General features: G+C 35.1%; 3 protein-coding genes across 3 annotated transcripts; 2 read left to right on the top strand and 1 right to left on the bottom strand.

Moving 5' to 3' along the window:
• Positions 1-1,771: 1,771 nt before the first annotated feature.
• Positions 1,772-5,193, bottom strand: LOC103841770 (tobamovirus multiplication protein 1). Its single transcript, XM_009118332.3, has 13 exons — positions 4,917-5,193; positions 4,185-4,235; positions 4,054-4,087; positions 3,878-3,964; positions 3,739-3,790; positions 3,454-3,637; positions 3,280-3,375; positions 3,140-3,200; positions 2,949-3,013; positions 2,800-2,874; positions 2,636-2,711; positions 2,370-2,539; positions 1,772-2,185 (listed from the first exon to the last, which is right to left on the bottom strand). Exons 1-13 carry the CDS (start codon positions 5,040-5,042, stop codon positions 2,162-2,164), a joined length of 1,101 nt encoding a protein of 366 aa, XP_009116580.1. The 5' UTR covers positions 5,043-5,193; the 3' UTR covers positions 1,772-2,161.
• A 232-nt stretch (positions 5,194-5,425) lies between these two features.
• Positions 5,426-12,677, top strand: LOC103841768 (cytochrome b561 and DOMON domain-containing protein At3g59070). Its single transcript, XM_033280105.1, has 3 exons — positions 5,426-11,983; positions 12,314-12,391; positions 12,509-12,677. The coding sequence occupies exon 1, from the start codon at positions 6,586-6,588 to the stop codon at positions 7,873-7,875; it is 1,290 nt and encodes a 429-aa protein (XP_033135996.1). The 5' UTR covers positions 5,426-6,585; the 3' UTR covers positions 7,876-11,983; positions 12,314-12,391; positions 12,509-12,677.
• LOC103841766 (transcription factor PIF5) lies at positions 12,314-14,311 on the top strand. The gene is given in 5 exon segments (XM_033280096.1): positions 12,314-12,391; positions 12,509-13,232; positions 13,353-13,418; positions 13,524-13,874; positions 13,970-14,311. Coding segments are annotated over 5 exon segments (1,329 nt in total). The 5' UTR covers positions 12,314-12,320; the 3' UTR covers positions 14,087-14,311.
• The last annotated feature ends 861 nt before the right edge of the window (positions 14,312-15,172 follow it).

Below are 15,172 nucleotides of genomic sequence, written 5' to 3'. Positions count from 1 at the left end.
ATATTTTAATTTTCATTTGACATACAAAATATCAAAAAAAATAGTTTAAACTATTTAAAATTTTCTCAAATAAGATAAGAGCCATGACATCTAAAATAAATAAAAACATAAAATTTATAAATATTTAAATATTTAAATGTATAATGTGAATAATAAATTAAACTACAAATACAAAATAAACCAAAAGTAAAAAAAACATTGTAATAAATTATCAATAATAGAAATAAACTAACACCAAATAACATCAACTACTTTTGGTTCTCTCTACCATCGTTCATTTTATTTTCTTCAGGTGACATAGTGAAATCTTCATCAAAATCTAAAATCACAAATATAAAATTGAAAAAAGAAAACATAACTTTTTTTTTGTCAATACCTAACATCTTAATTGAAAACTTAGAATATAAAACAAAATTAAAAACTATAAAAAGAAAATAAAAGTTATTTATTGGGTCGACCGATGGTTCAACCGGTACCGGATTCCGGGTTTTGCCGGATTTTTGCGATTTTTTGCGGGTTTCTAAATATTGGGTTTTTCACAAAACCCAAACCGAATTTTTTCTGGGTTACCGGATTTATCGGTTCAACCGCGGGTCCGGGTCGGATTTCAAAACACTGACTTTTTGGGTCAACATTTGCTGTACTTAAAACTCTCAGTCAATAATATTTAAAAATGAAAGCAAGAAAAGAAAACTCTAAGAGCACATTCTAGTCTTTATGAATTTATGTATATGATTGCTTCCATGAATCACATTATTAATATTTTGTTTTTATCTTATACAATACAGTATTTGTCACATGCAAGAAAAAGCCAAATGAGAAAGGAAAATGAAGTTTCATCACATACCACTCGGACATTTAATTGGTGTCTAACAAAATAACTAGAAATAAATATACTAGATATATTAATACTAATTTAATCATCCAAAACAAGTCAAAAGAATTATCGAGTTCTCATGATGTGCATCAAGAATTGAGGGTCAATACATTATTTTTAATCGGCTTTCCACCGCAATTATTGTAAAAAAAATATGAACCAAGACCAAAAGAGATCAATATTGTATATTATTAAAGACCATATGTCAAAATCATGGTGATCAGTACAACGCATGAGTGATCATGAGAGCGAGGTGTCTAAGTCCCATACCTTATAGGCTTCTATTGAACTACCGTAACCGACACCGTTCAGAGGAAGCAACCAGAAAACATGTTTTTGGGTTACTTGTAAGAAGAGGCTGTTTTGTCTTGTAAGGCCTCTGCTAAAAGCTTGATTTAAAAGAAGACGAGCATGATACTCAGAAACAATGAGGGGAGGAAGAAAGACAGAACAGCGATTGGTGCAAACATGACAACAAGTCCCGTTATCTTCTCATACGCTCTGTGAGTCTTGTGACCTCAGTACTTGCCTTATCTGATAAAAACAACAGCGACAATTGTTCTCATCAAGAACATGACGCTCATTTACATAACCATGTACATATTTTAACATTTAACTCCCTTCGTGGTCACTTTATAGGAAACAAACAACACAAAAGAAAAGAGATCGACAAAGAAGCAAAAAAGGGTTTTCTTAGTGTTGCTTTTTCTCCGTCTTAGCTTTTTTTGCTTTTCTCTTGGGGGCATAGTACGAACCTTTCTACATTATTTTACTTAGCAAGGAAGGTGACAGTGGAGAGAAGACGAAAACAGAGGAAACTCTTATCACAACTATCCAAAAATGTCACAACGGTTACTTTAGGATAGTTTCATTTGCTTTTACCTGATTTGTCAATGCCACAGCCTCACAAACGTTTGTATAAGAAACTTGAGAGACACGTTAACCAAAAAGAAGTAAGATATGTATCCACAACACATCATGCAAGTGCAACTAACACTAAAAAAAACATGCAATCAAAGAATATTTACAAAGCTTCCACAGATTCAACCTCCATTCTATCTTTATAAACAAACTGTTTTCTTCCAAGGCGACGCAGAGAGAGTGAGGAGAAGAAAACGAGCTTGTTTCCACTTTCGTTTCCTTCTAGCACAACACACCTTGTTAGGCCTAAGGACCAGTAAGCAGCTTCACGAGTTTTTTTTTACCCCCGGTAACAACAAGGGAGGAACATTGGCGCATTCTCACTTTAGGCTAATCACTATGATATGTTTATTTGGGGTCGGGTCATATTGGACTTGCCTTTGAAACCTGCACCACCAAGTCCAAAACCAAACATATGTTAACTCTACTTAAAAAAGAGTGAACATTTGGTTGGTTATATACTAGTTTTGGGTGTTGGTTATGTTTGAATGTTTCAGTTTGGTTCCTCTCATTTAGTGGGCTTGAAATGACTTCTTAGTTTGGATGTTGATCAAGAGAGTTGCTGCTTTACCTGATTCTTAGAAACGGTTGTGGCAGTCCACTGCTGCTGAGGAGGGTGCCTTGGAACACTTTCATAGTTGACATAAGTGATTCTTCTTGGTTCTTCTCGTCTACTCACAATCTCTTGAGGAGGTAACTCCCTCAAAACCCATAAAACAAAAGCCAATGGTACTGTCGAACCTATCCAGAGAAAGAAAAAAAACCGTTCTTACCAATAATACTACCATTGAGGTCTTAGAAAAAACAAAAGGATAATTAAATGATGTTAGACTTTACCTATGAAATAGTATATGATCAGAAGAACCAATGCCTTGACACCGTGCAATTTACTTGGGTTCCAATGGTAGAAGAGCTGAGATCACAAGTTTTTTTTTTTTTTTGATTAAAGCATATTGACACAATGTTAGATTTTGGTTTACAGGCAAACTTTTGGTCTTTACCGGAATGTGTGTGAGAAGAGCGATTAAAGAGCTCACGGTGAAGCATACAACTGAGACACCAGCTAAACCTGATACCTATAAAAATGGTTCTCAATGTAAGTTTTCAGAAACAAAAGAAACTTCCGGAGCTAATAAGAATTAATAGTTACCTTTCTCATCTCTGCTGAAACTTGTTCAGACCGTACCTTCCTTAGATTAAAGAGCAGACGCATTCCTAGAGAAACAAGAAAGAACATATATAATGGTCTCACTACTAGATCACAAGCCTAATGGTCTCATTGAGGCAAGATAAATAAGATCAAATTAATAACGAGAAGAGAATAGAAGTAATGGCACTCACCATAGAAGCATATTCCTCCTCCTGTGATTAACACTATTGAAGCAAAAATATCTACATACACCTACACAAGAAATGAACTTATAAGAACAACACAAGAACAGCATTATACGAAATATCAACGTGTAAATAGAAACACATACCTCAGCCAATAGTGAAGGATCGGCAGAGTTATCACCGGAAGCAATCCAGATAAGGATTGCAAATGATATCATCAAGATGAACACAAGAACAACCGCCTAGCAAAAAGATAAACATCAACGGATGAACTTGGCTAGTGGTGGTTAATGCACAAAACCGAAGGTACTAACTCATACCGCAACAACAAACTTCTGACGGGTCCCAAGATGAATCCCATGGAAAGAGCAACACTTTCTGCGGTCACTTGCACTCGAAGAGCCTGCTTTGCTCTTGCTTTTCTCGAGCAACCCTTGCTGGATACTATTTTCCTCATCATCCTCATCCTCCTCCTCTCCATTTCCCTGATGGCAAACATCTACCCTATAACATTAAAAAAAAAAGTAATCTATCTCTTATCCGTAAACAAGCATTGCATAATACGGTTAGATTGTACTTAAAGACAGTATTGACAATGTACTTACCAGAAAGAGAGAAGCAGGAGGAAAGTTGCAAGAAACAGAATCTTTGGAAACGCTGCAAGTAACAATTCGATCTTTAAGGATTTGTATCAACAGAAAAAAAAATACAAAAAAAAACTGTAAACAGAAGAGGAGTTTTTACCCATAAGCAGAAAACCTAATGCGGTGGACCAATGATGCCACCTTGTGCAAGTTGCTATAACCGCAGCCACGAAATAGATGAGAGAACCTGTCAACAGATAGAGTAGAGAGATCTTATTCATAGTCTCTCCACACTCCACAAAACTATGTCAATGAATGGACTGAGGATATATTTACCAGTGTTTGAACAGCCAATCATAAGATGAAGCACCTGCAGTTTTACATTTGATGGATATGTCAGATACACACCATGACAAGTAACAAGAAAATATATCATTACAACACAAAAGTAGATCAGAAGACTTTGCCTTTTGCCGTGTCCATCCAACTCGTTTATCCCGCCGGTGAAACCGAGTTAACTGAAAGCAGATGAATCTTATAAGCCCAAACCAAACACAAAGAGAGAAAATAAGACTTTTTTATCACTTTCAATGTCACTACATTCTACACTCATGGCACTTTTGATAAGAAAGGTTTCTACTTTCTACTGAGGATTCGAATCAGATTCTGATTCCAAGAATCAAGATCTCTCATTGTACACAAACACTACAAGCTCCCTTAGTTATTTAAAGAGTTGGCCTTAAACTTAAAGGTCAACCACATCAACAGCATATACGTCTCTATCAACAACAACAAAAAAAGAATAAGACTTTTAATTAAATTCAATGTCTAAAACACTTAATCTTAATCAAATCTGATTAAGATTTTTACTTTCTATCTGATTCTGATTCCTAATCAAATCTCTCATTCTACAGAAACACACGCTACAAGTCATTCAAAGAGTTGACCTGAAACTTAAAAGGTCAAACCACATCATCATCATCAGCAACAACAACAGACACAGCTACTAAAATTCAATACACATCCAAACGTGTCTTAAAGATACGAAATTGAACACAATGCTTCACTTTCCGACCAAAACTAAACGGTCTCAACACAATCCAACATTCAGAAACCAAATCCAGTTTCCAGGGAAAACAGCAAAAAGACAAAACCTTTGGAATCAAATTGACCTAGAATCAGAAGAAGAGAGAGAGAACCTGAAGGAATGCGATGAAAGCGAGAGCGCCATCGATAAGAGCAAGGCAGAGATTGACGGTGATGAAGCTCGGAGCATAGCATTTAGCCGTCTTCGATTCGAGAAGCGTCGATACGATCGTCATCATCGATAATCCTCTCTTTCTCGATCCTCCTCTGAGATCGAAAGTCCCGAGATTTTAGGTTTGTGGAGAGAGAGAGAGAGGATCACAGAAACACACCGAGAGACAGATGGTTGTAGGAGATGGGTTGGGTCTGGTCTGAAATATTTTAATTCTATAATAATTATCTTTATTAATTTAGTGAAAACAAAAACTAAAAGTGGTACGGCGCATGAGAGAGTCTAGAATATCCTTACCGCCTAAAAGAAATCAATTTATATTCGGCGACACTTTAGCTTATATTATAAGATTTTTAAAATTGTTTTTTTGAACTTAATTTCAAGATTTTTAAAATTGTTATCACCTTGAAATATATTGCTATTCTATTTTATTTATATTCGAAATTTCAAATTAATGGAATAATTTTCAAAATTTGTCCTTGTTTTTAATACTCTTTCAATTTCAAAATAGATAATGTTTTGAAGAGTTTTTGATATTACAAAATACATGATATTTTATATTAGTTTTAGTTTTATTGAAAATTGTGTGACTAATTTATAGTTTTTGTGATAATTGGTTGAATTAATTTTATTTTATATTTTAATGCTATTTTTTAGATAGTGAATATGTTAATTCTCGTGCATTTAATCAAAACATCAAATATTTTAAAATAGATAGAGCATTATTTTTAACAAAAAAAACAAAGTATTACTCAGTTATATGTTCAAATATAACTAACATTAAATGTTTTCAAAGAACAAGCATGTCTTGTGGAAATTTTAGTTTAAGAAAAACTAGATGGAGTTTCCCCTCAAAAAAGATCTGTATTATATTACTTACATATTGTATCAAAAGCATTATTTAATAGGTAATGATAAAATGAACATAATCGAAGAAACATATTTTAGTTATGAAAGTAATCTTTTTTACAGCATGAAAGTAGTCAATATCTAATAAAAATTTAGAATTTAGAGAAAAGTTACGAGTTGGATGGAAAAGAACTTGATGCTTTTCATTGTGACACTATTCCACGTCAATATAAACAAAACAAAATGATTTCGTTTTGACTTTTGTTATCATCGAATTTTATTGGATGACATTAACATTATTTTTGTGTATTATTTATACTATACGAGTATCTTGCTTATAAATAATTTATAATACCGGGATTCTGAAATTTGTATTTTATTTGAAAGTTCCTTCATATTTAAAATTAAGAATCAGGATTGGTAAAGTTCTAGGATCAAGATTGTTTTCCAATTTCAATAATAAACTTTAGAGGATCAAAAGGGGAGAATAGCGTAATATGGAAAGTTTTAATTTGATTAACAAAACGCTTATTAAAGGATCATAAACCTATGAACGTGTTATCCATCCAGAGAGATAGAGATAAAAGAAAAAGGAAAATTACAACAACAATATGGAAACTCTAGTTCTATAAATATGCAGCAATAGGGCAAAGCTTTCTACTACTCGGAAAAAAACAAAGCCTCTTATTACTTTGTGCAACTCACTCTGCCTTCATAAAAATTCATTAAGCTTCGTGTTCTCCAAGCAAATCATCAACATCATGTCTTTATCTTCAAGAGCCATTCTAGTCGTTATGTGCTTTCTGTTCTTGTCGTCTCCACTCTTTACGTCGGCAACAACAACAACAGATCAAACACTTCAGCCTCGATGTGAATCTCACATTTTCAACAACGGAAAACATTATCGTTCATGCAAGGATCTTCCGGTGTTAGACTCGTTCCTACACTTCAGTTATGCTCGAGAAACCGGAGTTCTCGATGTTGCTTACCGTCATGCCAATCTCGAGTCTTCTAGTTGGATCGCTTGGGCCATAAACCCAACCAAAAAAGGCATGTTAGGCGCTCAAGCTCTCGTGGCTTATCGTAACTCAACATCTGGCGTCATGCGTGCTTATACTTCAAACATCAATAGCTACGCTACTATGCTTCACGAGTCTCCCCTTAGCTTTCGTGTAACACAAGTATCCGCCGAGTATCTTGATGGAGAGATGGCGATATTCGCAACAATGGTGCTGCCTCCTAACACAACCGTAGTGAATCACTTATGGCAAGACGGTCCGTTGAAGGAAGGAGATAGACTTGGGATGCACGCTATGAGTGGAGATCATCTCAAATCCATGTCTACTTTGGATTTGCTTTCCGGACAAGTGACTGAGACCAAAACGGTTAATGGAAACATGTTGTTGGTCAAGCGAATCCATGGATTGGTCAACACAGTGAGTTGGGGGATTCTCATGCCTATTGGAGTTATGGCTGCACGTTACATGAAGACCTACGAAACATTAGATCCCACATGGTTCTACGTACACGTCGTTTGTCAGCTCACCGGATACTTAGCCGGTCTTCTCGGAGGTCTTGGAACAGCGATCTACATGGCACGGCATACCGGGATGAGAAGTACGGCGCATACCGTGATAGGGATTTTAATATTCTGTTTAGGGTTCTTGCAGATACTTGCGCTCAAAGCAAGACCGGGTAAAGACCATAAATACAGAACATACTGGAACTGGTATCATCACACGATGGGATACGTGGTGGTTGTGCTGAGCGTGTACAACATATACAAAGGGTTTGTTATATTGCAACCTGGAAGTGGATGGAAGATCGCATACACTGCTATCATCTGTGCTATTGGAGCGTTTGCAATTGTGATGGAGATCTTGCAGTTCAAGAAGAGATGGGGTGGCTTGTTTGTGAAGAAATCGGAAGACCTACAAGAAGCTAATCAAAGTGCTTCTAAGAAGGAGATTTTGAAGTTTATGAACAGATGGGGTGACAAGACACCGGAAGACCTAGAAGCTAATCAAAGTGCTTCCACTGAAGTGGTCTAGTTTTATTTCTTTTTCCATGTTGCTGTCTCAGACAGTTCGTGTTGGACCATTCTCTATATTTTTTTACGTGTAGACCATTCAGTTATAATCAATAAAAGTTGTTTTGGTTTAATAATCAAACAAGAATTTAAATGGACCATAACTGTGGGGAACGATTGCCAGTAACATTTAAGTGAGGAACGATTGTGTAGTTCGAGAATTGGTTCATAAATATATTTGTATAAAGACGATCACTTAATCAAAGTCCCTAAACTACCTAAACCCATAAAGAAGGCTTTAACCTTTTTTTCTGGTCAGCTTAGAAGATGTAAACGGATTACAAGTACAGATCAAAGCCAGATAATTTGTCCAAATCCAATAAAAAATCATGGTGGTTGGATAGAGAGATCAGAGACAAGACTGTATCGTTGCTTTCTCCACAGAAGACCTAAAAGTTTTGGAAAGAAACCAGAAGATCTAAAAGTTGATCAATCTGTTTACACTGAAGTCGTCTAGTTTTATTAAATTTTCTCTTACTTATTTTAGCATTCGTGTTGGCCATTCTTTGTACACGATACAGTTCTGATCAATAAAATTTGTTGGAGTTGAATAATTTAAATGGATCAAACAGAGCATTTAAATTTATGCAAAACTGAGCATATAATTAGCCATTATATTTTGGCTTTATCGTGTATTGATTGAAAGACTGTGATGAACAAGCTTCATGAACATACTCAACATTATGCAACTTATTCAATTCTTTTTGGTAATCATGTTAAATATTCATTTAAATTTTTTTCCTTACAAAATATGCTATTTTCTTTTCAACCTCTATGAAAATTGCTGTGATAAAGATTTGAAATAAAAGGAGAGAAATCTAATAGACATCAAAGGTTTGTAATTAGCTTAATCTTGTTGTATTTTTCTGGGACCTTCAGATATGATCATCACAAGGTCGGTGGCGGAGAAGAACGAAAACAAAAAAAGCGGTGGTAAGAAGCAAAGATAAAGGGAGCGGCGGATATGAAATTCAGATTGAAAACTATAATATAACGAAGAACATCATGATCCCCTCAGGTTCATTTGTCTCTTATCCACATACTTCTTCGCCGCTTCTAACCTTTCAATCCTTTCCACCATCTTATTACTATCCCTGCACCGCCGCCACCGTTGCCTGGGGGTTTCAGAACGGTCTCTTATACCGTTAGAGTTATGATTAAGCCCAATTGGCAATAATGTATCTACAGTTTGCAAAAATCCGTCTATGAATAAACTTTGGACCTTTGGTTTACAACGAAATAAATTTGGGCCTTTTCTGATTGTTATGAAATTATAATTTTGCCAAATACAAATCAATTCACAGTAAAATGCAAAAAATAAAATAAAATAAAGATAAACATAAAAAATTAACATGTGGTTTTAAATTCATCTCGCACGTTTTAATTTTATAAGTAGAGAAATTATAAGCAATATTGATATCTGACTCAGATAATTCATATCTGACTTCATAGCAAAGGCAGTTTGAACTAGAACAGTTTATTTCCAACTTGATCAATCTGAACTAGGAAACTCCTCTTTGGTCTATATTATGAAGTGGGGATATGCATGCTAGAGCCATTTAACCACACCAAGTGCATTCACCTTGTTCATTAAAAATCAATTCGAGCACTTAAAGACTATGTAACACATGCTATTTCTGGTGTTCAAATTGCAATGCAAACCAATTGATGTGAGTTTCTATTTTGCGTCTCCTGTGCTGTTTCTTTTTAAAAATCCATTCGAAGACTTAAAAACTATGTAAAGTCTGTTTTCTTCGTCTTAGGCAACTTCGTTAAGTAGATTCTCAAGGGAGCTGATGGGTATCACACGGAGATGTGTTTCTATCATTGAAAACCTTATCATTTATATATAAACTTTCAAACATTCTGAATTATCCAAAAACACTACAAGTTACTCAACTTTGTTCTCCGGTTAATTATTGATTGTATTTTTTATGTAATTAATTATTATAAAGATAAACTTATCTAACAATGTGTATTAGACTATTCGCTTGAAGAGAAAATTATACTCGTATCTATAATTATTTAGTTATAAAAGGTTATTGGTGTCTTATATTTAGCCAAAATCTAGTATTCATCATAGCTTTCATTCACATATTGGTTAGAAGATGAAATTAAATGGTCCACCGAGGCGACGACTTCTACCGACATGAGTTTGATCATGTGAATTCGAACATAGTTGAGTCAACCAACGGCTTTTAAACCATGGTATGGCTTTTTAGGGGTTTCATGATCATGAAATACGGTTTAAAGCCGTGCATGTACATCTACTTGATTTTTTTTTTTTTTTGCTAAATGAACTCGATTATATTCAGAAAATAACATTTCATTTATCATCCATACAGAAAAATATCCAATATATAACTCACACGAATGAATCTACCTATCATTCTATCAACCTAGTCCACACAACTTGCATCATATAAAGTTCTAAACAAAATAATAATAGCTTGTTGGGACCAATTATTTTTATCCAGTGTTTGTTTGTGTGTATATATATATATATATGGCTGCAAATAAAACTTACCTTTGCTTGGCTGATGGCTTTCTATAGCTTCGAATCGACGCCAATACAAACTTGTCTCTTTCTTAGATAAAAAGTAAATGAGGCCCAAAGACTTTAAGTAAAACGTCTTCTACTTTCAGTGGATGCTCTAGTCATAATCGCCCCCACAATATCTCAACTTGTAAGTTGCAATACGTTCTAAAATGATCAAAGTATCCATCATATCATCATAATATGTTCATTATCATTAGATCGGTAGGGATTTTATGCACTTTCAACGAACAAAATTATGCGAGATAAGGGTTTGTAACTAAGCTTATATGAAAACTAAAGTGATAAGGATTCGAAAATTAACGTGAGCAGAATTTGGGTGGACCATTGTTTGTGGTCCATGACAACGAGTCACGACGGCCCCCCATGTACTACCACATCGTGAATGTAAGTTTCTTTGGTTATAATTTTTTTACGAGAAACATTTATATATAGACACCGTCGGGTACAAAATTATAGTACTCCCTCTGTTTTTTTACGAGAAACATTTTTTTACGAGTCGTTTTGAAGCTATGCACATAGATTAAAAAAATCATTAATTTCTTATATTTTCGAAACAAAAACATCATTAATTATTTACCTAACCACAATTTAACCAATAGAAAAATAGAAGATATATTATCATTGGTCAGACAACATTAATTACTAATAAATGTTACATAAAAAACCGAAAACGACATATAATTTGGAACAAAAAAGTTTCTCTAAAACGACTTATATTAAAAAACGGAGGGAGTATAACACAAGAACGTTCGTAGTCAACATGTGAATTAAATGTAATATGGAAAATGTTCCATCTTGGTTGTAACGAGACTCTGACAGAATTGAATTCAGATAATTAATAAACCCTTTCAATTTTCTAGTAGATGATGAACTTTTTTTTTTTTTTTTTAGATGATGAACTTATAAAAACCGTAGTTGAAAATATGCCGAACTCTAATTATGGAAATCAAATTATTACTATACCATTTTCCAGTACGTACTATTGGCTATGGTGTAGCTAATTTGACAAAAACACCCTTAATCATTGGTCAAGAGTGTTTCAGATAAGGTACAGATCAGAATCCACCACTAGAAATCGAGCAATAGATCTCTCACCTCCACAGAGCATGATCCAAGAGGTTATGGCCCCCACTAACAATCAACTCCTTGTCTGAAAGCTCGCAACGTGTCGCTCATCCTGATTGGGTTTCAGTACTGTTGCCCCCACCGAATCATTATCTCTCCCTCACTCGCTCGCTAGCTAGCTGTATTCACTCTGCCTCTCTTTCCTCTCTTGTCGCTTTCTGTCTGAACCTGGCAAGAACCTTGGCCTTTCCTTTCTATCTCTATGCCCTCTTCTTCTGTTTCAACTTTCATTTCTCATTTTCTAAAAATTTGTGACTTATCTAGAGAGATAAAAACCTAGAGAGCTAGGAGAGAGAGTCTTCTCTTAGCTCTATTTCTTTACGTGTGAAACAGAAAGCAGATATAGTTAAGAAGATCTTCTCATCATTCAGGGGTTCTAAATCTGGTAACTACTTTAAAGGTTTTGGGTTTTGAGATGTACTATATATGGAATTAGTTACTTTTTATGCCCTATTAAATCATTATCTCCTGAATTGCTGGAGATGAGATTTTTTATTTATAATTCCTTCCCTAATCTTCTCTAATGATTAAACTGTTCGGATTTGGTATAAATATTTCAACGTTTGATGATTGCTTTCATCATCCTTTTATGCTCCTAATAGTCGAAAAGTTCATGTTAAACATTATCTTAATCAACTATATATCTAATCATTAGTTTTTTATTCAGTTGCAAAAAGTAATTTATTATATTCTTATTTGGGAATCTTCTGTACAGATCTGACATGGAACAACTGTTTTCTGATTGGAATTTTGAAGATAATTTTCACATGTCCTCTAATAAAAGATCAGTCAGGTATGTATACCACATCCATATATTTTATACTAATTATCAGTTTCACTTTTAAATTCTATCATAATTATAAGTTTTATTGTTTGTGTATTTGTATGTGATTATTCATGTTTTGTTCAGACCATAGGATGAACTAGTGGAGCTACTATGGAGAGATGGTCAGGTGGTTTTACAAAGCCAAGTCCGTAGAGAACCATCAGTCCAAGTCCAAACCCACAAACATGATCAAGCCCTACGAAAACCAAATAATACTTACCTTGAGAACCAAGAAACAATACGAAAACATAACGAAAATGTTCAGGGAGATCAAGAAACCGTCTCATGGATCCAGTACCCTCCTGAAGATGTAGTTGACCCCTTCGAATCCGAGTTCTCCTCCCACTTCTTCTCTTCAGTCGATCATCTTGATGGTCCAAATCATCCCAAGAAGCCACTGACTATCAAAGAGGCGGCTAAACCGGAGGCTAAAGCCATGGCTCCTCCTAAGTTTTGGCCACCGGTTGTAAGCGTTGGACCGAGCCATTGTGGGAGCAACCAGTCTACAAATGATCATCAAGTGACTCATCCTCCGGTTTCTATGAGTGATAGAAGCAAGAACGTCGAAGAAAGACTTGACACTTCGTCTGGTGGGTCGTCCGGCTGCAGCAAAGAAACTGAGAGTGGAAGAAGCGTATCCATTAGCCGTAAAAGAAAACATGCAATGGACACTGATCAAGAATCCATGTCTCAGTCTGATGTACGTTTGATGCCAACCGATGATCAAACCATGGGTAACAAATCTAGCCAACGGTCAGGATCTACTAGAAGAAGCCGTGCGGCTGAAGTTCATAATCTCTCAGAAAGGGTATGTACTTGTAACATTACATACTTAATTATTTTTTGGTTTAGCAGCAACTCTGTTAATCTTAATTAAGGTAAATTCCTATATAAATGTTTAATTATTATGATCTTGGTTTTATTATAGAGAAGAAGAGATCGGATTAATGAGAGAATGAAAGCTCTACAAGAACTTATACCTCATTGCAGTAAAGTAAGTTCTCTTTTAAGACAAAAAGAAAAAAAACTGAAAAATAACCAAGGTTAAGGTGAGATTTATCGATGGAGATTGATTAATTATATGTTATTAATCTTGCAGACTGATAAAGCGTCGATTTTGGATGAAGCCATTGATTACTTGAAAACACTACAAATGCAACTCCAAGTGATGTGGATGGGAAGTGGAATGGCGGCAGCGGCAGCAGCAGCAGCGACTCCAATGATGTTTCCCGGTGTACAGTCATCTCAATATATAAATCAGATGGCTATGCAGAGTCAAATGCAAATGCCTCAATTTCCGGTTATGAACCGTCCTGCTGCACAGAACCATCCCGGTTTAGTATGTCAAAACCCGGCCGTACAGTTTCAGATGCAAGCACAGAACCAAATGTTGTCGGAGCAGCTTGCTAGGTACATGGGTGGGTTTCCACCGATGCCGGCAACCACTCAGGTTAGTGCAACGTTTGAAGGAGAAGAGTCTTGTTATTGATTATTTTTCAAAAAGCTTGTTGAATATCTGATGTGTAATGTTGAAACTACATGCAGACGCAAACAGTGCAACAACCAATGGACATGATGAGATTTGGGTCTCAGGTGGGACAACAAAGTCAACTGTCGACACCGGTTACCACCGACAGTCTTCGTATGGGTAAAACTGGCTGACGTGGAAAAATGTTTTTTTCATGATATTATTCTTATTATCTATTTTAGAGGCATAAACATGAAACTTAAGAAATGTATTATACGGTTCTACTAAGGCAGTACAGTCAAATATTAATACTTTTATTGAGAACAACAAGATGTCTTGTATCATCTATTTTTATATTTGGATGAGTGATACGCAAATCAACATTGTTAACTTGATAATGTGATTATTATTTCCTCTTATATGAGCTCAAAGGCTTCAAAAACAGTTTAAATGGGCTTAGAAATACACTTAACGGGCCTTTGTTTATATTCTACAAAATTTAATAAAAACGTAGACGCAACAAAACAAAAGAAATCGGAAAACGTGAACGTGATAAAGAGTATATTCGTCCTTAACGCAACTTGCTTAACGCCTCCATTTTTGTGTTTAAACCATTCTTTTTTTAAACCGGACCCCGATAACGAACCGGATTCTTTTTAAATTATGACTCAATATGAACCGGGTTCATTTCAATTCAACCGTATTAAAATTGGATTTAGTCACAAATTAAAAATATAACTTAACTGTTTTTTTTGTTAATTATATAGTAAATTTTACAAACATAACTGAATTTTCTTACTAAAGTTTTCAATAGAAATGATTATAAATCAAATGTAGATACAAACTAAATAAAATTAAATGCAGAACTAATATCTAAACTATTAAGGTAGAAGTACAAATAATACTTACTCCTTAAAGTTACACAAAAATTACATTCTAATGCCACTGGAATTAAAACATGGTAGTTTTATCTCCTTACTAAACGTGATTAAACCTACGACATTGCCCCACATAATAACGGCGGCTTTCGTCGAGCTCTCCTCAGCTATAACACCAGCCTATGTAATCTCTCTCTCTCTCTCTCTCTCTCTCTCTCTCTCTCTCTCTCTCTCTCTCTCTCTCTGTTTTTGTCTCTGAAGTCGCAAAGTTGATTTATTTGATATGTGATTTGGGGTTTTGAAGATGATCCCTGGTGATCCAAAGCAGCTGGAGATCCTTACTGTACTTTCTTCGTGGGTCGAATCTCCTCTCATCTTACGTCGGAGGAGACTCTTCGTGAG

This window comes from Brassica rapa, chromosome A09, assembly GCF_000309985.2.
Source record: "Brassica rapa cultivar Chiifu-401-42 chromosome A09, CAAS_Brap_v3.01, whole genome shotgun sequence".
Lineage (NCBI taxonomy): Eukaryota > Viridiplantae > Streptophyta > Magnoliopsida > Brassicales > Brassicaceae > Brassica > Brassica rapa.
Note: the sequence above shows the minus strand (reverse complement) of the source record. Positions and strands in the feature narration are given on the sequence as shown.

Excerpts from the sequence above, each read along its gene's own strand:
- LOC103841768 (XM_033280105.1), top strand. The coding sequence starts at position 6,586 with ATGTCTTTATCTTCAAGAGCCATTCTAGTCGTTATGTGCTTTCTGTTC.
- LOC103841770 (XM_009118332.3), bottom strand. The coding sequence starts at position 5,042 with ATGATGACGATCGTATCGACGCTTCTCGAATCGAAGACGGCTAAATGC. Across the intron at positions 3,791-3,877 it reads ATTAGGTTTTCTGCTTATGG|CGTTTCCAAAGATTCTGTTT; the intron begins GTAAAAACTCCT and ends TGTTACTTGCAG. Across the intron at positions 3,376-3,453 it reads GTCAGAAGTTTGTTGTTGCG|GCGGTTGTTCTTGTGTTCAT; the intron begins GTATGAGTTAGT and ends TCTTTTTGCTAG.